At 39.1% G+C, this 24,497-nt stretch overlaps 1 protein-coding gene across 5 annotated transcripts in view; it reads left to right on the forward strand.

Moving 5' to 3' along the window:
• Nucleotides 1-24,497, forward strand: part of ZNF143 (zinc finger protein 143) — a 55,351-nt gene that overhangs the window by 20,940 nt on the left and 9,914 nt on the right. For all 5 annotated transcript variants that reach the window (XM_042904438.1, XM_042904435.1, XM_042904436.1 and 2 more), the window contains 7 exons: nucleotides 108-182; nucleotides 10,910-11,029; nucleotides 12,810-12,885; nucleotides 13,558-13,683; nucleotides 16,378-16,557; nucleotides 19,654-19,881; nucleotides 23,329-23,477. In XM_042904438.1, the coding sequence (XP_042760372.1) occupies nucleotides 108-182; nucleotides 10,910-11,029; nucleotides 12,810-12,885; nucleotides 13,558-13,683; nucleotides 16,378-16,557; nucleotides 19,654-19,881; nucleotides 23,329-23,477 (954 nt within the window). The remainder of the gene's footprint in view (nucleotides 1-107; nucleotides 183-10,909; nucleotides 11,030-12,809; nucleotides 12,886-13,557; nucleotides 13,684-16,377; nucleotides 16,558-19,653; nucleotides 19,882-23,328; nucleotides 23,478-24,497) is intronic.

The raw sequence follows: 24,497 nt of genomic DNA on the forward strand, positions 1-24,497 counted from the left end.
TCAAGCATACACAAAAATAAATGATAATGAATCCCTGTGTACTTGTCACCCAACCTAAAGAAATACCAAAATGTAAAACTTTGTTAAGCTTTATTTTATTCCTACAGGTGTCCATTGATGGAAGTGAAAGTGTAGCAGGTACTGGAATAATTGGAGAGAATGAGCAAGAGAAGAAAATGCAGGTGTGGGAAGCTACTTTTTTATATAAGAATCTCTTTCCCTTAGCATTTCCAGGCCCTTCTGTGGATGAAAGCAATAGCTAAATCATTGCCTCTCTAGGAAAATCTTTCCGGAGAAAGAGTGTATGTATTAGGCAGTAGCTTTCTTGAACTACCCCAGGTTTCAGGATTCATTATGTGTGGTTGCAGAGTGGCACTAAAGCAATAGAAATATCACAGAAATCCAAATGAAGTTTATGCTCTGGAATCCAAGGCAGTTTTGGAGACCAGATGGTCTTCTGACTGCCCCCACCCATGGTTGTTTGTGGATTCTTTTTCTAGGGCTCCACCTTTTTGGGGACTCACTCACCCTCACTACTTTCTTCTTTGTGTCTTTTTGTTTCTTCCACTCCCATCTGATTCCCTGCATACCCTATTTTTCAACTTCTGAAGAGAAGGTCCAGCCTAGCTAGTCATCATTGTTCCTACTGAGTAAAACTGTTTATGGTTTTTGTACCAGACTGCTTCCTGGGCCACGGGTTGGCTGACTTTGCTTTAGATGCTCACCCTGGGTCCAGTCATTGGTCATCTCTTATCCAGACAACAGCCCAGAGCAGCAGTGTCTCTAAAAGTTTTGTGGAAAGCTTTTTGTAGGAAGTACAAAGCAGTCACAGATGCTTCCTGGGACATCTACAAGTCAAAAATCCAAAACTTAGATTAATTAAAGCTTCTGTTTTGAATTTTGTGTTTGTGGGGGACATGTTTGGGTGGGTGTCTTGGAGCTTGTATATAATTAGTGTAGCACATTCTTGCTTTAATTCTGCTCCTTGAGAAAATATCAGCAGTTATCTCTAATATTTTGCTGATTCCTCCCCTATGGTAGTTGTTTGCATTCTTTGAGAGTTTTATCATACTTAACTCCTATTCTAAAATTATTGCTTCAGGGCCACGATTTTAACTTGAGCATTAGCATCACACTTAATAACATGGAGTGATACTTTTAGGGGTTATCAAGAAGATTTTACATTTATAATAATAATAAATGGTAAAATAACTGAAATCACTGGTAGAAATTTCATGCTTCTAAACATTGCTGAATAGCTAGTATTTCTGTTTATTCTCTGAGATGGTATCATGAAGCGGCAGTAGTATAAATACAGTTTGCAATTCACCAAGCCCATCAGCTTTGCAACTGTGTGATTCTTGGCAAATTTTTCAAGTGTTTGAATTCATAAAATGAGAACTATTTTTTGAACTGCAGGATGTCAAATCCACCTAAGACATACTCTACTAAAATGCAAGCGTAGTGTAAATACATTCAAGAGATGTAGGTCAGTGCCTTAGAGTCTATCTCCTATTAGTGACTAACAATTAAGTTTTTAAATAATGGAACTTTTTTTTTTTTTTCAACGTTTTTTATTTATTTTTGGGACAGAGAGAGACAGAGCATGAACGGGGGAGGGGCAGAGAGAGAGGGAGACACAGAATCGGAAACAGGCTCCAGGCTCCGAGCCATCAGCCCAGAGCCTGATGCGGGGCTCGAACTCACGGACCGCGAGATCGTGACCTGGCTGAAGTCGGACACTTAACCGACTGCGCCACCCAGGCGCCCCAAATAATGGAACATTTTTAAGGAGAGACAGAGTTACACTTGTAGTAAACTAATACAGAATGGGTCTTGTAAAAAATGAGTGAATTTACCACTGGGTTGTGTAACATTATAATATACTATTATCATTAAAGTCTATCTGTTGCCAGCAGTAATTAATTTCTGGATCCAAAAACATAACTAGGAATTCAGTATTGCTAAAGCAAAATGTCATAAAAAGCCCTGTTACCGCAGACATATAACCGTTTGGTGTTGGTGGTAATAGACAAAGAAACAGAAGGAAGTTGACTAGGATTTTTTGCAACTGTAGCCTTTTCTCCTTTGCTCTTTGTACCCCTCCTTTACAGACTAGATGTAGGCTGTCCAATATGGTAACCACATGTGGCTGTTGAGCACTTGAAATATGGCCACTCAGAATTAAGATGTGCTGTGAGTGTAATATACATATACAGCACTTGAAAACTTATTATGAAAAAAAGAATATAAAATATCTCAATAATTTCTCATATTGATTACACGTTGAAATGATAATATTTTAGACATACTGGGTTAAATAAAAGAATTGCTAAAATTAATTTCCCCTGTTTCTTGTTACTTTTTAAAAAATGTTTGTTTATTTATTTTGAGAGAGCAAGAGAGAGTGAGCAAGGGAGGTGCAGAGAGGGAGAGAAAGAAAGTATCCCATGCAGGCTCTGCACTGCCAGCACAGAGCCTGATGCGGGGCTCAAACTCATGTATTGTGAGGTCGTGACCTGAGCCAAAATCAGGGGTCAGACACTTAGCCGGCTGAGCCACGCAGGTGCCCCTCTATTTGTTTTTTAAATGTGGCTGCTAGAAAAAAAAATTTAAAAAAAAAAAAGTGTTTAATTTTGAGAAAGAGAGACAGAGCGTAGTGGGGAAGGGGCAGAGAGAGTGGGAGACACAGAATCCAAAGCAGGCTCTAGGTCCCGAGCTGGCAGTACAGAGCCTGACGTGGGGCTTGAACCCACAAACTATGAGATCATGACCCGAGCCAAAGCCAGAAGCTCAACTGGCTGGGCCACCCAGATGCCCCAAGAACATTTTTAATTATATATGTGGTTTGCACTTGTGATTCATAATTTCTTTTCATCATTTTAGTGCTGGACCAGAAATTCACGAATCCTTCATCCTTTATTTTTTTTAACGTTTATTTATTTTTGAGAGAGTGTGCACAAGCAAGAGGAGAGGCAGAGAAAGGGGGGTAGAGGATCTGAAGTGGGCTCCATGCTGACAGCAGTGAGTCCAGTGTGGGGCTTGAACTCATGAACCTTGAGATCATGACTTGAGCTGAAGTCAGACACTCAACGGACTGAGCCACCCAAGTGCCCCAAACCTCCCTCCTTTGATATAGTTTAGTATCATATTTGAGGTTGAGAGCCCAGTACATAGTATTAAAGGGTCAAAATATCCCAAAAGAACCCCTGCAAATAAACAGCACCTGTAACTTCTTGGCTTATCTCTTGGTACTCCTACTTGTGCTAGAATGCTTAAGAACTGTAACTCTGTGCCTGGCTGAACAATAAAAAGTCTGTAGCTAAAGCAGATTTTTTGTAAATAGTCTTGTTTCAAAGCTCTAGACTTTTTTCATTTTGATGCTTATAGTTGAGAACTTTTTCTTCCATCTGTAATATAAACATACTAGTTGTGCTGCTGAGCTGATCTCTTACATGAAACCAAATTTCTTGTCATAAGACAAGAAAGACCTAGAGTTTGAGGTGCTGGGTGGCTCAGTCAGTTATACTTCTGACTCTTGATTTCAGCTCAGGTCATGATCTCATGGTTCACGGGATTGAGCCCCAGGTTGGGGCTGTCAGCAGAGAGCTCACTCGAGATTCTCTGTCTCTGCCCCTTTCCTGATCAGGCTCTCTCTCAACATAAATAAACTTTAAAAAAAAAAAAAAAAAAAAAAAGACCTAGAGTATTGTAAAGCAGCTGTGCTCATATGGAGGTAGTTTTGCCGCCCCCACCAGGAGACATTTGGCAATGTCTGGAGACAATTTGGGTTGTCACAATTGGGGGAGTATTTTTTTTTTTTTTAATTTTTTTTTAACGTTTATTTATTTTTGAGACAGAGAGAGAGCATGAACAGGGGAGGAGCAGAGAGAGAGGGAGACACAGAATCTGAAACAGGCTCCAGGCTCTGAGCTGTCAGCACAGAGCCCGATGCGGGGCTCGAACTCATGGACCATGAGATCATGACCTGAGCCGAAGTTGGACGCTTAACCAACCAAGCCACCCAGGCGCCCCCACAATTGGGGGAGTATTACTGGCATCTAGTGGGTATATGTCCTGCAAGACATAAAGACAGCCCCCCCAGAAAGAATTACCCTGTTCAAAATATCAGTGGTGCCCAATTTGAAAACGTTGATCCAAAGTACTCTACTTAAGAATGCCAATGTGTTCATTTGTGAGAACTGTAAGGCTGATGGGGTTCAAGTAGCACACATGTATAATAAAAAATCCAAGTAGAGTTTCTATTTTGCCATGTAGTAGGTGTGTGACTGAGCAAATTACATGACTTCTCTAGATCTGAGGTTTTTGGGGTTTTTTTGGATCTGAGATTTCTTATCCACTAAATGAAAATAACAATAATCTTGCCTTACCCATCTTATGAGATTATGAAAACCAAATAAGATTTTCATTTGATTAAGATTCTAGCTAATATATGAGAACATAATTTGTCAGCGTTATATAACATTGTTGATGCTTTATGTATTAGAATACTAAGACTTTTTTCATGAGTGCCATTAGTTTTGACTTCATTTGAAACTAATTTTATTTATATTGGAGATCAAAGTTCTTTGGCTTGGTACTTTTAATCAGAGCTCTAATAGTTGGAAAACACAGAAAGCCAGTCAAGCCAGTTTAGGAAAAAAGAGATATATTATGAGGATACAGCAGAGCTTGTAAGAAGCAGAGAACAGGAACTGCTGAACAACTGTGGGGCTTCACAGGAACCAGAATTGCAAAGAAGTCAGGACCGGAGGTTAATCCCACTCCTTTCTCTTCCTCCTCGCCTCCTCCGTGGCATCTCTGCTCCCTTCTTTTCTCTGCAGACAGGCTTCCTTTTTGTATCATTGAGTTTACATGTAGCTCATCACAGCCTTGTTGTCTCAGGCTTCCCACCCAAAGCCAACTCAAGATTTTCCTTTATTTCCTAGGTCATGTTCCAGGGAGGGAAAATTTGTGGGTTTGACTTATCAAAATTAGCTTGACTTTATAAGCTAGGCCACATAGGGCATAGACCACTGGCCAGCCTTATATACACCATCTTTTCTGGTTATCAGGGTCTATGGGTGGGGTGGCAGATTCTCCCAGAAAGTAGGCTGGAGAATTACCCCCAAACCTGCCTGTGGATATAGGCAGTTTGAATGTGGATCATATTTCATATGTATTTTCTATGCTTTTATCTAACTATGTGATCTTGAGGAAATGAACCTTGCTTTTCTGAGCCTCTTCATCTCTAAAAGAAAGGTATTTAATCAGTAGTTATTAATCAGGGACAAAAATGAGATTGAGCTACAGAACTTTTAAAAAATAACTCATTACTGGGGCGCCTGGGTGGCTCAGTCCGTTGAGCGTCCAGCTTCAGCTCAGGTCATGGTCTCGTGGTCCGTGGGTTCAAGCCCCACATTAGGCTCTGTGCTAATGGCTCAGAGCCTGGAGCCTGCTTCGGATTCTGTGTCTCCCTCTCTCTCTGCCCCTCCTGAACTCACGCTCTGTCTCTGTCTCTCTCTCAAAAATAAATAAACATTAAAAAAAATTTTTTTTTCTTAAATTTTTTTTACGTTTATTTATTTTTGAGACAGAGAGAGACAGAGCATGAATGGGGGTAGGGTCAGAGAGAGGGAGACACAGAATCTGACACAGGCTCCAGGCTCTGAGCTGTCAGCACAGAGCCCGACGTGGGGCTCGAACTCACAGACCGCGAGATCATGACCTGAGCCGAAGTCGGCCGCTTAACCGACTGAGCCACCCAGGTGCCCCCCAAAAAATTTTTTTAATAATAAAATAATAACTCATGGCTGAGATCAGTTTCCAGAGATTTGATCAGTAGGTCTGAGATAGAACCTAGGAATTTTTTTTTTTAATAATATTTTTAGAGGTTGTTTTTTTTTTTTTTTAATTCAGAAAAATACAAAGAAAAACCCCAAAATGACCAATGAACTTACTATATAGATAGCTGCTGTATACTTGGTTTTTTAAAAAAAGGTAATCATGTTTGCTTTTAGAAAATCCATTTGTGTATTGTCTTCAGTTTATTTCATCAGCATTCTATAGTTTTCAGAGTATCGGTCTTTTACCTCCTTGGTTAGGTTTATTCCAGTATTTTATTCTTTTTGGTGCAATTCTAAATGTACCTGTTTTCTTAATTTCTCTTTGTGCTTCTTTGTTATTAATGTATATAGAAACACAACCAATCTGCATATTCATTTTGTATCCTGCTACTTTACTGAATTCACTTATTCTAATAGTTTATTGTGGAATCTTTAGGGTTTTCTGTGTATGGTATCATGTCATCTGCAAAAAGTGAAAGTTTAACTTCTTTCTAATATGGATGCCTTTTATTTCTTTGCTTGTCTGTTACCATACACAAAAGTAAACTCAAAGTGGATTAAAGACTTAAATGTGAGGCCTAAAACCATAAAATTCCTAGAAGAGAACATAGGCAGTGATTTCCTTGACTTTGGCCACAGCAACATTTTTTGTAGACGTGTCTCCTAAGGCCAGGGAAACAAAATAAAAAATAAACTGTTGGGACTACATTAAAATGAAAAGCTTGTGCACAGCAAAGGAAGCCATCAATAAAACAAAAAAGCAACTTACTGAATGGGAGAAGAATATGCAAATGATATATCCAATCAAGGGTTAATATCCAAAATATATAAAAAACTTACACAACTCAACACCAGAAAAACAAATAATCTGATTAAAAATGGTCAGAGGGAGGCGCCTGGGTGGCTCAGTCGGTTAAGCGTCCGGCTTCGGCTCAGGTCATGATCTCGCGGTCTGTGGGTTCGAGCCCCGCGTCAGGCTCTGTGCTGACAGCTCAGAGCCCGGAGCCTGTTTCAGATTCTATGTGTCCCTCTTCCTCTGACCCTCCCCTGTTCATGCTCTCTCTCTCTCTCTCTTCTCAAAAATAAATAAATGTTAAAAAAAAAAATTAAAAAAAAATGGTCAGAGGACTTGAAAACACTAATTTGAAAACATATATGCACCCCTGCGTTTATTACAGCATTATTTACAGTAGCCAAGATATGGAAGCAGCCCAAGTGCCCATTGATAGATGAATAAGGAAATTGTGAGATACATAAAATGGAATATTTTGCAGCCATAAAATAATGATTTCTTGCCACTTGTGACCACATGGATGGACCTAGAGGGGATTATGCCAAGTGGAATAAGTCAGAGAAAGACAAATACCATATGGTTTCACTTATATGTGGAATCTAAAAAACAAAACAAATAAATTAACAAACCAAAAGGAGAATCAGACTTATAAATGCAGAGAACAAACAGATGGTTGCCAGAGGAGAAAGGTGTGTGGAGGGATGGGCAAAATGGGTGGAAGAGAGGGGAGATACAGGCTTCTAGTTATGGAAATGAATACATTGAGGGAATAAAAGGCATAGCACGGGGAATATAGTCAGTGGTATTATCATAGTGTTACATGGTGACAGATGGTAGCTACGCTGTGGTAAGCATGGCATAACATATAGAGATGTTCAGTCACTGTGATGTACACCTAAAACTAATGTAACATTGTGTGTCAACTATACTCAAGTAAAAAAAATATTACATTAAAAAAACGAGTCAAATTGTATGTATACTTGAAAAAAAAATCCAAATGGTGTAGAGGTAAAAATAAAAAGTGAAGGGACCACTACCCAATAGTAATCATTGGTAGAAATCTCTGGAGGTTTTTTGTTTGTGTTTTAAATCTTCCTGGCAATTCTGAGGTGTCTCATGGTTCCCTAAAGATCCCTCTGTTGCCATACTTTTTTGATTAATTCCTTTCTTGAAAGAGAACATACTTTAAAAAATTCTTCAAGTTGCTTTCATTTTATCCTTCCTCAAGAGTATAAATTATTTACATCCTAAGAGAGAAATTTACCCACATCAAATAACAAAAGTTCTGTCTGCTGTGTGCATCAGGACTTTATAATAAATGGAATTTTAAGTCCTGAACTAGGCAGTAAAATGACCAGTTATTCTCAAACCTGCCAGGTCTCTCCCTCTCTGACTACAGAGCTCTGCCAGTTCGTTACTGCTGGGTTACTGCATCCTGAACACTGGGGGATTAGTAGAGTGAACTCTAGAGCTAATCTGCTTCAAGTCCTATTTCCCAGCCTTGGACCTTGGGCAAGTTACATTACTTAACTACCCTGAGCCTCATTTTTCTTATTTGTAAATCACAGGAAATATTTAATTCATTGGATAGTCTTGGAGGACCAGTAAGACAGCTCATGCAAAACACCCACCACAGCGCATCACATAAAGCACCTCCTCAATAAATGGTAGTTAACCTCTTGTATTATCGAAGTCACTTTGGAATTCAGTCTCAGATCCAGCCCTTTATTTACCAGTGGGATTTGCACCTTCTCAGAACTCTAAGATGCTAAAGCTAGAAGGGACTTAGCACTGTCTTCTTGTACAGCAGTTTTCAAGCTCTGATTTTTGCGGGGGTGGGATCCTAGGGTTTCTTTGAGGTCCCTCAGGGACTAGCAGAGCTACCCATGCCTGCCTGGGCCAGCAGAAGCAGGAATGTCTTTATCTTTTTGCACAGTAGACTGCTGTGTAAGATTTCATCTGGTAAAGGAATTTTTAAAATGTTAAAAAAAAAAAAATCACTGATTTAGTACAATGTGTTCTCTATACAGACAGGCAAACAAGCCATACATGACTTGCTCCAGGTCACGCAGTGAATTTATGGCAGAGCTAAGGTTATCTCTTAATTCTCAGAACGTACATTAAGCAAGATAGTAATAAAGTCATTTTCTGTAGATGGTTTTAGAAGATGGTTAGTATTTCACTGGTGTTAGCTTCTCTGTTGCCTTTGAGACGTTTCCCTCATGGTAATATATCAGGTTTTTTTTTTTTTCACAAAGACTATATACATCCTTTACTGAAATAACCAATAGAGCCCTGAAATACCTGTTATAGCATTAGCCTATTAATTTAGCTTTTGAAATTTGGATTCTGTCCGTCTTCACCGTTAAAATAGCTGCAGAATCATCTATTGCTTTGAATTCCATGGTCATTGTCCTAGGCTGGTTTTCATCACTTTTTCCTTCCATATTCATGATCATACAAGCTTCTTTTACTCTCCTTGCCTCTTTTGTCTTTCACTGTTTCACACCATTACCAGAGTTCTCTTTCTAAAACACAGAGCTGATCTTGGTCAATCCTTTACTTTAAAAATGTTAATGCCTGGGGCAACTGGCTGGCTCAGTCAGAGAAATGCGTTGCTCCTGATCTCTGGGTCATGGGTTTTGGGTTCAGGCCCTGCACTGGGTGTGAGAGTACTTAAATAAGTAAACTTAAAGAAAACTTTTTGTTTTTCTTTTTTTTTTAACTTGTTTTATTTTTTATTTTTTTAAATTTATATCCAAATTCGTTAGCATATAGTGCAACAATGATTTCAGGAGTAGATTCCTTAATGCTCCTTACCCATTTAACCCATCCCCCCTCCCACAACCCCTCCTGTAACCCTCAGTTTGTTCTCCATATTTATGAGTCTCTTCTGTTTTTCCCCTCCCTGTTTTTATATTATTTTTGTTTCCCTTCCCTTATGTTCATCTGTTTTGTCTCTTAAAGTCCTCATATGAGTGAAGTCATATGATTTTGTCTTTCTCTGACTGCCTAATTTCACTTAGCATAATACCCTCCAGTTCCATGCACGTAGTTGCAAATGGCAAGGTTTCATTCTTTTTGATTGCCAAGGAGTACTCCATTGTATATATATACCACATCTTCTTTATCCATTCATCCATCGATGGACATTTGGGCTCTTTCCATACTTTGGCTATTGTTGATAGTTCTGCTATAAACATGGGGGTGCATGTGTCCCTTCGAAACAGCACACCTGTATCCCTTGGATAAATGCCTAGTAGTGCAATTGCTGGGTTGTATGGTAGTTCTATTTTTAGTTTTTTGAGGAACCTCCATACTGTTTTCCAGAATGGCTGCACCAGCTTGCATTCCCATTAAAGAAAACTCTTAATGCCTGCCTTTGCTTTCATTATCGAGGTTTACTCTTCAGAATGGCATCTAAAGCTCTTCCCAAATGTGGTCCTAATCTTCCCTTTTTCCTGTTATTCATTCTGTCATATAGACATGACAGTCTCATAGTAAGTTTCCGCTTTCTCCAGGCACCCTTCCATACTTTTGGTCATACTCTCCCTTCTGTCTGGACTGCTCACCTCCACCCCTTGTTTTCACTTCGAGACAGCTCGTCCTAACCTACAGCTCTGTCACCCCAGGGCCTGCAGAGTAGAAAGTCAGTCTTCCATTTTTATGGTATCTTAATTTCTAAAATAGGTGGCTGTCTTTAAAAAGCTTCTAAAATCAGTACAATTGTTTGAAGTCTCGTGGTGTTGAGTCCCAGAAAAATGATCTTCTACTGAATAAAGGTTACGGAGTAGGATCATATGGATTGTAATGTCTCCCGCAGGGGACCCCAATGTCATAAGCCTCTCTTTTCCATTGCTTTGAAATGCTTTTGAAATTGAAAGTGCTCTTTACATTGTTTTTAGGGCACATGTCCTAAATAATATATAATATATCTATCTAGATAGATAGATAGATCCCTTGAGCACATCATGGAATACCTGCATACAATGGAGATGCTACTTGGGTTGATTTTTCTAGAATGGGAATAGATCTGTGAGCTCTAGCTATGCCCCCTTGTGGATCTCCTTTTGATTTCTTCCACAGCCGCTGACTTCAGTCACAGAACAGAATTAACCTAGCTGGCTCAACATGATAGAATCTTTGTAAAATGATGATCTGAATCTGGAAACGCACATTGCAGTTTTATCTTTTTTTATTCTGAAAATAATAATTTCATCTATTTTATTTCCGTGTAAATAATTTCAGTCGTACTTTTTGTTTCATCTAGATTGTCTTACAAGGACATGCAACAAGAGTAACTGCTAAGTCTCAGCAGAGTGGAGAGAAGGCATTTCGATGTGAATATGATGGATGTGGGAAATTATATACAACGGCTCATCATCTTAAGGTATATATAAAGGAAATGCTGTATTTAGTTATGACAGTACCTAGGACATTAAATGCCAACATGATAGAGTTGTAGTATTCAAATGCCATTGTTTTCCCTCACTTACCAAGATATAGACACACGCTCATGCTCTTACACAGATCACGTGAAGCCATACGCAGATTTCAGAAACTCTCAACTCTGAGCGCTTGGATTATGTGTTCTTCATCTCTGTCTCCCTAATGTCCAAAATACCACCAGGCACATGGTAGATACTCTATATATTTGAATATATTTTTGTCAAATGGGAAATTTATATAATTTTATGAGAGATGTATGTGTAATCATTCTGTTAACAGTGATTTGCTGAAATCTAGCAGAAGTTGGTGTTAATGTGTTTCATGTTTCAAATATATAGGCCAGGTATTTTGCTTGCAGCTAAACACAACATACCACAACTCCATAGCTAACATTTATTGAATAACTTAGTGTGTCAGGAAGCAGAAGTCTTGCTTTTAGCAAGGCTAAAAACATTTAGCATATTTGGAGTCGCAGCCCTAGAGCCCATCTCCATTACTTATTGCTGTGTCACCATGACATGTTACTTAGCATCTGAGTACCTTTTTCCTTATGGTAAAAGTACCTTCCTCACACAGTGCTTGTGAGAAATAAATAAGTAGATACTGTATACGTACCAGTACTGAAAAGAATGACCTGGTGCATGGTAAAGATTCAGTAGATGTTGGCCATTGTCATGATCATTCGTCACAGCAGCCCTCTACACTAGATATAGTTATGTCTTGGCTTTACAGAAAGGACTTTGAGGCTTAGAGAAGGCAAACACCTCATGGTGAAGCCTTGCCTCCTGGCAAGGCCCCTGTAGCAGCAGCCGCCACACTCTTAACCTTACATTGCGTGGCCTCTGTCTATGCTCTGATCCTAGCTCTCGCTATGTATATGTTCCATACAGACACCTTTGACCACTGTAGGAAAACTCAGACCTCTAATGCTCCTGTTCCTTATTTAAAATGAGTACTTCTTGGGGTGCCTGAGTGGCTCAGTCGGTTACGTGTCCGACTTCAGCTCAGGTCATGATCTCATGGTTCGTGGGTTCGGGTCCCACGTTGGACTTTGTGCTGACAGCTCAGAGCCTGGAGCCTGCTTTGGATTCTGTGTCTCCCTCTGTCTCTGCTCCTCCCCGGCTCATGCTCGCTTGCTCGCTCTCTCTCTCTCTCTCTCTCAAAAATAAACATTAAAAAAAAATTACAATGCATCCTTCATAACATATAGCATTTAGCATATTGAGAACTGTTGGGCTACAGTTTTTGAGAAAGGTTGTCTTTTGTTTTTCCAAAAAACCCCATACAAACAACAAAATACAGTTCACCCTTGAACAACACAGTTTTGAACTGTGCATATCCACTTATATGTGAATTTTTTTAATAAATACAGTACAGCACTGTAAATGTATTTTCTTTTATTATCTTAACGTTTTCTGTAGTTTACTATATTGTAAGAATATAACATACGAAATAATGTGTTAATCGACTTTCTGTTATCAGCTTCTGCTCAATAGTAGGCTGTTGGTAGTTAAGTTTTTTTGGGGGGGGTCAGGAGTTCTATGCTGGTTTTTCACTGCACAGGAGGTCAGCGGTGGGGGGTGGTCAGCATCCCTAACCCCTGCATGTTCAAAGGTCAGCTGTAATTCAACAGAGGGAAAAAAAAACCAGGTCTATGTTGAGACCATCTACCTGAGGAATTGCCTAAAGGAAGTAGAATCATGCCTGTATTTTCATGACAGGTCCATGAGAGGTCACACACAGGAGACCGGCCTTATCAGTGTGAGCACCTAGGCTGTGGGAAAGCATTTGCAACAGGTAAAAACATGAATTTTCTTTGTTTCCTGGTCTTTCTTAGGGGGCAAACAGAGACAGGCCAGCTGTAGGAACTGATCCCTTGCCTTTGTCTGAATCTGTGGATGCACAGTGACCAGTTTTTCAGTCTCTCCCTTAACTTCCTCTTCTCCTGCTTGTTCTATTCTCTCTCTCTGTTCTCACTTTTCTCCTCAGGCCTATTTCTGCCTACTGCATTTGGTGTTTCACTCCACACTCAGCTTTCTTTTAGCAAAAAAGTAAAAGCTGAGCATTAGAAGCTGACACAGACTTTAACGTTAGGATAGACCTGAGGGAACCATGGGCAACTAGGACTTAGCAGGGGTTGGGGCCTGGCCTCCTGACTTCTACCTTAGTCCTCATTTAATGTCTTGATTCCATTTCAAGCTTTTGGGGTATGAGTTGTGAACGTCTAATAAGATTGGAGCCGTTTAAAAAAAGAAACATATAGAACCTCTTCTAGACAGAGATGAAAGTATTGCATTTCCAGCAGGACAGTCCTTAGCTGTTACACTCTTACACGTTGTTAATGGTTGTTCTGTTGTGTTTGCCTAGTATTATATCCTTGGTGTTTACTATATTTTTCAATAGTTTAATCTCAGTGGGCATGCTTAGAGGGGTCTCATATAATTAAATTTCTTTACGTTTTTCTTAAAGGTTATGGATTAAAAAGTCATGTCAGAACTCATACAGGAGAAAAGCCATATCGGTGTTCAGAAGATAATTGTACTAAGTCTTTCAAAACTTCAGGAGATCTACAGAAACATATAAGAACTCATACAGGTACTGGTATAAACAAATAACTGTATGTAGGCCAGGACTTTTTTTTTTTTTTTTTTCAGGTCAGGAATTAATCTGCAGGGAGGGGACTTGGGGAAGGAGTCCCTGGACATTTCAGAGTTAGCTTCAAGGACTTCTCTTAAACTCCAGAAATTCTTTCCAGGAAGAGGGCTCATATTTTTTTTTAGAATCTCAAAGGGGTCCATATCCCAAAAAAAGGTGAACAATGGTCATAGACAACCAGCCCATTCAGTTTGCAGGTATTATCTGAGCAGCAGGCTTATTTACCTAGGATTGCATGTCTATGTACTAGCCCAACTGAGACCAGAACCTAAGGCACCCAGTTCCTTCTCAATTCAGCGTTGTTTCTCCTATATTAAGCTATTGCTTAAGAAAATGAACTCCTAACAGCCCCACAGAAAGAAAGGCTTGTTACTTCCTTGTGATCATATCTCGTTCCCTTTAAACTTCCTTCTCTCCTTTTCCTAAAGGGTACTTTGTTTATATTTCCCCTTCCCTCCCTTTCTTGTACTTGATTATTTGTAGAATTGGAAAACCAATTATAAAGGTAATTATTTGCTTTGGATGAGAGCTGGAAAGATTCCAGAAACTGTTGATAAGAGGTACTGTTACAAGCTATTGATTAAGCATATTATATATAGCTTAATAATTTAGTTTGAAATTTTACTACAGATGGTTTAAACATAGTGTGATAACTTTGTCCCCAGGTGCTACTAAGTATTCTGAAATAGTTTAGCAAATTTCCATGGAGGATTTGTCCATTCATTAAAGTTTAACTTTTAGCTCAAATTTGATCCCAGATACGCTTTGCTTTTTAATGTTCAGGGGGCACCCAGATGGCTCAGTCACTTAAGCATCCAACTCTTGATTTCAGCTCAAGTCATGATCTCACAGTTTGTGAGTTCGAACCCCACATCAGGCTCTGTACTGACAGTGTGGAGCCTGCTTGGGATTCATATTCTCTCTCTCTCTCTCTCTCTCTGCTCTTTCCCTGCTCACAGGCTTGCTTGTGCTCTCTCTCTCTCAAAATAAATAAATAAACTTAAAAAAAAATACATGACTATACAGTGTTTACAAACAAAGCTGTAGGTCTCTGCTTCTATTTCATTCATGTACTTATTTTTATCCATTGTATCAGAAGCATGTTTTTCCAAATTCCTGCAAATTCTATTTGGATTTACCGTATAATGCCAACTTGTTATGTAAAAGTTATATAAAACCATAATCTAGTTCTATTAATATTTGGTCAAAACGTTGAAATTGTGATTCCTTTGATAGTATGCATTTAGCAAACTACATATTTGTGTATCAGTTTTTAAATCGTAAGTATTTTCATTGGTAAAAAGTTGGGTTGTGTAAGGGGGCTTTAGGGATGACTTTTACAAACAAGTGATTTCAGTGCAAAAATAAAGCAAGGTCCTATAGAGTCAGAGGAGTAGTGTAGTAGTGTATATATCACCATGGGAATTGTTAGAACTCTTGATTCCTTATCATCCCAACACAGCAGAGCCGGGAAAAGGTTAAGGTTGTCTAGATCCAGACAGGAGAAGGGACTTACCCAAGACAAAGTACTTACTTGAAGTTAACATATTGAAAGAAAACTTTCTCTAAAGAAAGGATCAGAGATTCCTGCTCCTTTTTAAATGATTTCATATTTGAGGGCAGAAATCTTTTGGAGTGTTTTTTTTACCAGCAGGAAAATCTTAATTTTACTTGACCAAAAGAAAAATAACACACTTTTATATGTGCGGGTAAATATCTATATCTATTTATCTATCTATACACAGAGATTTTTATATATCACAAGAGTTGTTGCTTAATTCGAACTCATTCTAAAAAAGCATCAAAAGCAAAGGCTATTATTTCATGCTTGACAGTTTAGAGGCCCTTTGGGTTCTGAGGTTGTATAAAGCAGGTATGAAGAAAAGAAATATAATTGGCAGGATAGACTTTTTCATAAGCTTAGTTTATGAGAATAGTAATAGTAATATATTCAGCAAGTATATGTGATGCATATTATGTGCTAGACACTGGATTTTTAAAAAACATACATTTTTCTTTGAAGTATTACAGAATAAATAAAATAGGAGATAAGCTTTTGGGGATTCTGGTGTTTTTCTAACATAATTCTTATTCCTAACTTTTTTTTTTCTTTAAATTTTTTTTATGTTTATTTGTTTTTGACACGGAGAGAAACAGAGCATGAATGGGGGGAGGGGAAAAGAGAGAGGGAGACACAGAATCTGAAGGAGGATCCAGGCTCTGAGCTGTCAGCACAGAGCCCGAGACAGGGCTCGAACCCACAAACCGTGAGATCATGACCTGAGCCGAGTCGGACACTTAACCAACTGAGCCACCCAGGCACCCCTAACTGTGTTTTTCTTTTGTATTTCTTTATGATATTTCTTTCTCTGCTTTTCTCAGCTCATTTTTAATATGCCCATCTGGATGATTCCTTCTTGGAAAGTTGTGCAATGATAAGTTTTGAATAATATTCAGATTCTCCTATATAAATTTAAGCTGGGAGTAGAAGACGCTATTCATAGGGGAAAAAAACCTGAAAGGGAAGTGCAGAAGGACTCTATGAGTATGATCCTAGGCAGAATTGAAGGATAAGACATTTCAATTTTCTATGTATTTTTGCACTATTTAATTTATTCCTTTTTGTATTTTCAGGAGAAAGGCCCTTTAAATGTCCCTTTGAAGGCTGCGGTCGGTCTTTTACAACATCAAATATCAGAAAAGTGCATATTAGGACACACACAGGAGAAAGACCTTATTATTGCACAGAACCAGGATGTGGGAGGGCATTTGCCAGTGCAACCAATTATAAAAATCATGTGAGGATACACACAGGTAACAGTTTTTGATTTCTTTGCCTTCCATCTTTCTTCCATAAACCCATTTCCAAGTAATTCCTTCCTTCTCTCCTTCCTACCACTTGGCATGGTGGGGAGGGATTAAGCAACTTAAAAAAACTTCACATTAGCATGTATACATTCATTTAGTCAGCAGACTGAGCATCTGTTGTGTGTTCCCCTGCCAGGCATCAGAGGTACAGAGACAGATAAGACATAGTCCAGAGCAGTAGAACTGGGGAGAGATGGCAGATAGTTAATTGCTACAGAGTGCAGTTTCTCCCATTGCGTGGACAAGATGTTATGGGAGTAGAGAGGGGGAGCAGCCGTCTCTGTGGGAATGGAGAAGTATTCAAGGAAGGCTTTCCCAGGGGAAATGGACTTTTAGACTGAGTCCATCACCATGTTTCCTACATTATTAAAGTGTTCTCTAAGAAAACGGAAAAGACTGTGAAAACCCAGAGGCCTGGAAAAGAAAACCATAGATTAGAAGAAAAATGATATTTTGCTACTATAATTTGTATTCCTTTTATGTCTTTAAGAGATTTGATTTTTACATGTTTGTGGTGTAGAAGGAAAACAGAATTCCTGTCTGATACTTACTGTATCATTGTGTGTTACACACAGACATATACCCACTACTGAGTTCATTGACTGTTAAATAATTAGATAATTGGGGTTTTTTTAAGTTTATTTTTTTATTTTAGAGAGAGAGAGAGAGAGAGCACGAGTGAGGGAGAGCCAGAGAGAGACAGAGAGAATCCCAAACAAGCTACGCATTGTCAGCAAAGAGCCTGACAAAGGGCCCGAACCCACAAACCGTGAGATCATGACCTGAGCCAAAATCAAATCACTTAACCAACTGAGCCACCCAGGCACCCCTAGATAATTGGTATTTTATCTATATTATCTTAATATTATGTAAACATTCCTAGTGGATTATAACACAGGTGCTTAAGGGCCTTTTTATGATATTTGGGGAAATTGGCTGGGATTTTTAGATGGGCTGAGAAAACATTATTTTACCCATTTAAAGCAAATGGAATATAGACTCATTACCTGAAAGTTTGCTGTTCACCTGTTTAATGGGCAAATTAGATTCCAATAAGAGGGATGCTCACATTAAGTTTAGCTATACTGATCTTTGGGACATTTAAGAAGAGCAGTGCTTTTATTTTTAATTAATTTTTTTTAATGTTTATTTTTGAGAGAGAGAGAGAGCATGCATACAAGAGCAGAGGAAGGGCAGAGAGTGAGGGGGACAGAGAATCTGAAACAGGCTCCATACTGACAGCAGAGAGCCCAGTGTGGGGCTTGAACTCATGAACTGTGCCAAAGTCTAATGCTTAACTGACTGGCTCCCCGAGCAGTGTTCTTAAATGTGGCTGCCTGTTGAATTCGCTTTCTAAAAATAGAATTCTCCATATTCTATCTGCACAGTGCTGACATAATTTTACTGGGATGAGGCCCAGGCATCAGTTTATATTTTTAAAAACCCAGGTCTTTCATATGTGTACATGATTGAGAATTGTTGAAGTAGAGAGGTGCAGTAGGCAGTTAGAAATGTTGGTCTGACCCAAGAGGTAGAAAAGATTGACTAGTGATCATCAGGTAGATGATAATAGTAAATGCCCGCATTATGCAGTAAGTGGAGTACAAAGATTCAGCCTTGTAAAATTCAATCCACTCTTGCAAGGTTGGTTAGATGACCCAGTTGAGGCTATGCAGATAACCAGTAGGGAGCTCCAAAGTGCAATTCAAATCATTTACATCTTGACTGTGGTTTGGTGCCACCTAGTGGCGGTTTCTGCTCCAGCCTAAATATCAATGGGACTGGTTTTCTGTTGGAATTGCCTGCCCTTTCCGTGCCTGGGCTTGCCCTCAACACATGTCTCCCATGATCATCTACCAAGATAAGAACTTAACCTTGCCCTAGTTTGAGACTATAGACTGGGCAGAGGACAGGAAGCAATTTCCCATTACTTTATATTCAAGATTTATGTTACAGATTATATTAGTGTAAGATTTTTTTACTATTTATGGGTGGTTTTACTGTGTTTAGAACCATACAAGAAAATGCAGTTATCCAAGGAAGGTATAAAATGAGAATAAAGTAAGACATGCACTTGTATGCACACATGTGTATGCACATTTTAGAAATTATATGAATATGTCCTTTTAGATTTACTGAAGTGTTCAGACTATGTCTAGTAGACTTTCTAGACCTTTTTTATTATCCTTATAAAACCCTTAGGGAAAGCTGCATTTGTTATAGTAATCATTGCATTTATTATTGTCATTTTTAATACAGCATTAATGTTACTGACTTGTCTAGTTATAGGTAACAATAAATTAGTTTTATCAAAGTTTAGAGTTACCCTGGGCAACATCTCTATCCTTACTTTTCTCATCCCTTGAAATGAAGGGAAGAGTGGTATTCGGGCATGAGATAAGACTTAGAATGTAGACAGCCTTTTGAACAAAGACAAAATCATAGGGAGTCTTTTTTTGTGTTCTGCCTCATAGCAGTATAGAAAGAGATTGGACAGTTCATTGGGGCACCTGGGTGCTCATTTGGTTAAGTGTCTGACTCTTGGTTTAGACTCCAGTCATGATCTCACAGTTCGTGGATTCGATCCCCAGGTATGGCTCCATGCTGCTGGTGCAGAGCCTGCTTGGGTTCGTTCTCTCTCTCTCTCTCTCTCTCTCTCTCCTCCACTTGGACTCTCCCAAAATAAATAGATAATAAAACTTAAAAGGGGGGGCGCCTGGGTGGCTCAGTCAGTTGAGCGTCCGACTTTGGCTCAGGTTCATGATCTCGTGGTTTGTGAGTTTGAGCCCCGTGTCAGGCTCTGTGCTGGCAGCTCAGAGCCTGGAGCCTGCTTCGGATTCTGTGTCTCCCTCTCTCTCTGCCCCTACCCCACTTGTGCTCTGTCTCTCTCTATCAAAAATAAATTGTAAAAAAAAAAAAGAGAGATTTGATAGACATCTATTTTTGCCATTAGAGGCTTTTTTTCCCCATGGGAGGAATGGATTGATTATGCCTTCATATATGTAAAAGTTGATTTTTGTGTGTATGTGTGTATGTTCTTAGGTGAAAAGCCATATGTTTGTACAGTCCCTGGATGTGACAAAAGGTTTACAGAATATTCCAGTTTGTACAAACATCATGTTGTTCACACTCATTCCAAACCATACAACTGTAATCACTGTGGGAAGACCTACAAGCAGATCTCCACACTGGCCATGCACAAACGGACGGCCCACAATGACACTGAGCCCATCGAGGAGGAGCAGGAAGCCTTCTTTGAGCCTCCCCCAGGTAAGTGTTCTTTCCAATAAATCTCTCTCTCTGGGAATCAACAGCTACCATAATTTATGATGCATAGCATTTTCTCAGATCATAAAGTTTCATTCAAATAATCACACAAATATATAATTTACAACTGTAATAAGTGGTAGCAAAAAATGGTACTTGGTGCTGTGGGATGTATAAGAAGGGAAGTTAATCTAGCCTGGGAGGTTCTTTTTCTTTTTACCCCTGTTTAGTTCTCCTCTTGTTAAAGAAACAGAAAGATGGGAATAAAATGGATTTAGGATACCCAGCTTGAATTGCTATTTTTCTTCTGAGAAATGGCCAGGCTGTGGTGCCAGACCTCGGTCATGCTTACATACGTGATGAAGGGTTTTTTGCCTCTTGAATATGGCTTCCGTTTGGCAAGAAAAGCTGTAATTATCCCTAAAGAAGCCCTGGAACCTTCCAACTTTGAGAGCACATGTGTTTCAAGTGACAGTGGCCTGAGCTGCAGGAGCAGAGGACCCTGGCACACCTGGAGGCAGAGCAGGGCACGTGTTACCCACTGCCCCCCTGTTGTCTAGAGCAGTCTAGGCTTTGGTTTGAGTTGAAGTTGAGTGATGTGAGTTATTTTGCTGCTTAATAAAGTGACCCCTACATATAATTGGATGTGAATGCAAATAGTTGCAATACATCCCCTGCAAAAGCAGTGTGAGCCTTCTGGTATTTTTAAATTCAGTACAGGTTAGCTAGACACACTTCTTACATAGGTTAAAGTAACAGCTACTACGAGAGATCTAGAGAGTGGATAGGGGTTAATTAGGTGGAGACGCAGGGATTTCGCAGAGAGGGGAAATAAGGAGCAAAGGTAAGAGAACATTCTGAATAGAGGGAATGGCAAATACAAAAAGCCCTGAGGTTGGGGAGAGCAAAGTAAATTGGAGAGACTAAAAGAAGCCTGGCCAGTGTGGCACTTCTGCCTGGGAAGGCAGTATGAAATGAGGCTGGAGAGCAAGGTAGGGGCAGCTAGGCTATTCGGGTGCCCTAAGGATGTTTATCTTAAGCATGAGAATGGCAGAGCACTCCCAAATAACTTTTAGTTGATTCATGTGCTATTCAGTATTGTTGTAAGGAGACAAAAACATTCATTTCATAAGAATAAACTCTTGAGGAAAAAATATTTTAGAGGATCACATTCTATGATATCACGTAAGTAACTTAGCATAGGTAAATAGGTAAACTAAGTGAGTAGGTTTTCTTAAAACAACACACACACCCAATAAAACAAAGCCTGGGCCATCCTCCTATTTCACTGAGTACCTCCTAAACAAAGTAGACTTAAAAATTAAAATAAATCATATTTTCTCCTTCTTATATTGAAGTGTTGGAGAGTAAGGGAAAGAACAGATCATTCACTCCCTGCTGAAATGATTCCCTGTAGTTCTAATTTGTTTTTTCAGATATCTGTCATGTGATGGTGAGAAAATAACAATTCCTTCAGTCCTGAATGCTATAGTACTTTCTAGCCAAAACACTGTAAGTGGGCATGGTTAGAAAACCCAACAACTGCTGAATCCTTGCAGTTAGAAAGTAGGCTTTTTTTTTTTTTTTTAAATAGGCTGGACAAGCTTAGGTTTTGAAATTCTTCCTTTCTAAAGCTTCTTCAGTCTTTTCCTTTAGTGCTGATTTTTCAGATTGTCTGAATTTCTTGTATTTTAGAAAGTAGTCTGTAATATAATGATACAGATTTTATTTCAAAAATAATAAACAAAGATTATTTTTCCAAGAATAGGGATGGATTTGTACTCCTTTTCTCTCATACAATTCTCTAGGTATGGTAGCCCATTGGAATAATGGTATATAAATAGCTGTGAAACAGAACAAAAAGACATGAAATAATGACTGGAGATTTTACCATGATGACAATAGCCATAGGAATGCATGCATCAGCCACTAACTTTTGAGAAGTAGTGTTAAATTAGCATAAGTCCTTCTTTGAAGGAAGAAAAAAACATATTTACCCTCCTTCTGGCTTCCTGGGAGGTGAAAAGTGATGAAAAAATAGATCAGCAGACTTCCTGGTTGCCAAGTATAGCACTAATGGACTGTTGAAATTGCTGTCTACTTGCTGGTTCTTCATGACCTAAGGAAGTGGATGGGTGCTCCTGTTCTGTCCCTTATTAAATGATTAACCTCTCCCCAGATAATGTGCCATTACATTGTCTTTACACAATGTGGTCATTGTGTACTGATGACTTGTGGTCAATCACTTGTGTTAAAGAGTAAGTAATTTAGTATTAGTAGGTTCTGTTTACACACCGTTCTGGTTTTGCGGCTAATGTTTATGAAGATTGTGTTATCATATTTAAAAGCTTCTTAAGTGACTGCAAGAACTTAGCATACTTGCCATGTTGGAAGGGTATTTGCCAGGCAGTCTTCCTGTTCAGTACTCCCCCTGCCCCCCAGCACACATGCACAGTATCACATAATTACTCCAATTAAGAATAAGAGTGGTCTCCCAAAATTAGAATATTTAAATTTGATGTGGAAAGGTTTGGTTTGGTCTGCTTTGATTTGGCTTGGCTTTACAAAAGTAAAGGTAGAGGAATTAAAAGGAGGTGCTAGAAGCCATATGATTTGGACTATAGCATGTATACACTTTAATTTGTATAAATGTCTGTCATATTTACAGTATTCTCTGTTTTTGAAATGCAAATCAAAACTATGATGTGATATCACCTCACACCTGTCAGAATGGCTAAAATCAACAACACAAGAAACAACAGGTGTTGGTGAAGATATGGAGGAAAAGGAATCCTTGTGCACTGTTGGTGGGAATGCAAACTGGTGCAGCCACTCTGAAAACAATATGGAGGTTCCTCAAAAAGTTAAAAATAGAGCTATTTTTAATCCAGCAATGACACTACTGGCTATTTACCTAAAGAATACAAAAACACTAATTCAGAGTGTTATACCAGCACACTGAAATATTATTCAGCCATAAAAAAGAATGAAATCTTGCCATGTGCAATGACATGGATGGAGCTAGAGAGTATTATGCTAAGTGAAATAAGTCAGAGAAAGAGAAATACCATACGATTTTACTCATATGTGAAATTTAAGAAACAAAACAAGCAAAGAGAAAGAGAGACAAATCAAGAAACAGGATCTTAACTCTGGAGACCAAACTGATGGTTACCAGAGGACAGGTGGATGGGGGATTACATAGGTGATAGAGATTAAGGAGAGCATTTGTCATGATGAGCACCAGATGATATATGGAATTGTTGAGTCACTGTATTGTACACCTGAAACAAATACAACACTGTGTGTTAACTGGAATTAAAGTAAAAACTTGGGGAAAAAGTAAATATTCAAAGTGATAAAAAAAAAGAAAGAAAGAAAGAAAATATCCTCTGTTTTCTAAACAGCTTGCTTGGTTGGTCAAATAAATGATTCATTTGTTTTAAATAGGTCAAAATGAAGATGTTCTTAAAGGGTCCCAGATCACATATGTTACAGGTGTAGAAGGGGATGATGTTGTGTCTACACAAGTAGCCACAGTAACCCAGTCTGGGTTGAGTCAACAAGTTACACTCATATCCCAGGATGGGACTCAGCATGTAAGTATCCACCAAAAGCCAAACAAGTTAAATATTGTTTCTCTGAACATGGGCATGAAAGGCAGGTTGGGCCTTAATCGAGGAAAGCCTTGAATATCAGCTTGCAAGCAATGCTAGATCTCCCGAAGGCTTTCTAGTAGTCTGCTGAAAGAGGCTACATACAGGAACATTAGGAGAGACAGCATGGTTGTGAGTCCAGCATTCCCATGGTGTTATTGGCATAGCTCAAAGGTGAGGTGGTAGAGGTCAGAACCACAGTGAAATGGAGGGCTTGAAAAGTAAAGGATCTGTGTGAAAATATAATTCAGAGAAAGGATAGGATTTAGTAGCTGATTAGATCCAGGAGGTGAGATTGAGAAACCAACAGAGCCTTGGCTGAGGGGTTGATCATTAAAAGATCCTGGGAAGTCAGTGATGGGCAAAACTTATAAAATTTCCGAAGTGTGTCTGTCTCCCTCCCTGGAGTCATGGAAGTTCACTTAACTTATCTCCCAGAATTCATAGAAAGGTATCTTGATTTCCCCAGGAAAAGCAGTATAATGGTTATTCTCTGAACGTTTCTAGATGCCACTAGCCTAAAATAATCCAGACTTGATTTTATTTTTATTTTTATTTATTTATTTATTTTTTTTAATTTTTTTTCAACGTTTTTTTTATTTTTGGGACAGAGAGAGACAGAGCATGAACGGGGGAGGGGCAGAGAGAGAGGGAGACACAGAATCGGAAACAGGCTCCAGGCTCCGAGCCATCAGCCCAGAGCCTGACGCGGGGCTCGAACTCACGGACCGCGAGATCGTGACCTGGCTGAAGTCGGATGCTTAACCGACTGCGCCACCCAGGCGCCCCTTGATTTTATTTTTAGGCTCCAACTAAGGTTGTCTTAGTACCTGGTAGAAATGAGCATATGGGGTTCTTTATCCTCCTATAACTGTCTTTTCCATGGAGAACTCTCTCCTTACTTGTCTCTCTCAGAGCTTACCTCCCATGATGAATCTGCCCTTTGTGTTGATAACTGTTACC

Source organism: Panthera leo, chromosome D1 (assembly GCF_018350215.1).
Source record: "Panthera leo isolate Ple1 chromosome D1, P.leo_Ple1_pat1.1, whole genome shotgun sequence".
Taxonomy (NCBI): Eukaryota; Metazoa; Chordata; class Mammalia; order Carnivora; family Felidae; genus Panthera; species Panthera leo.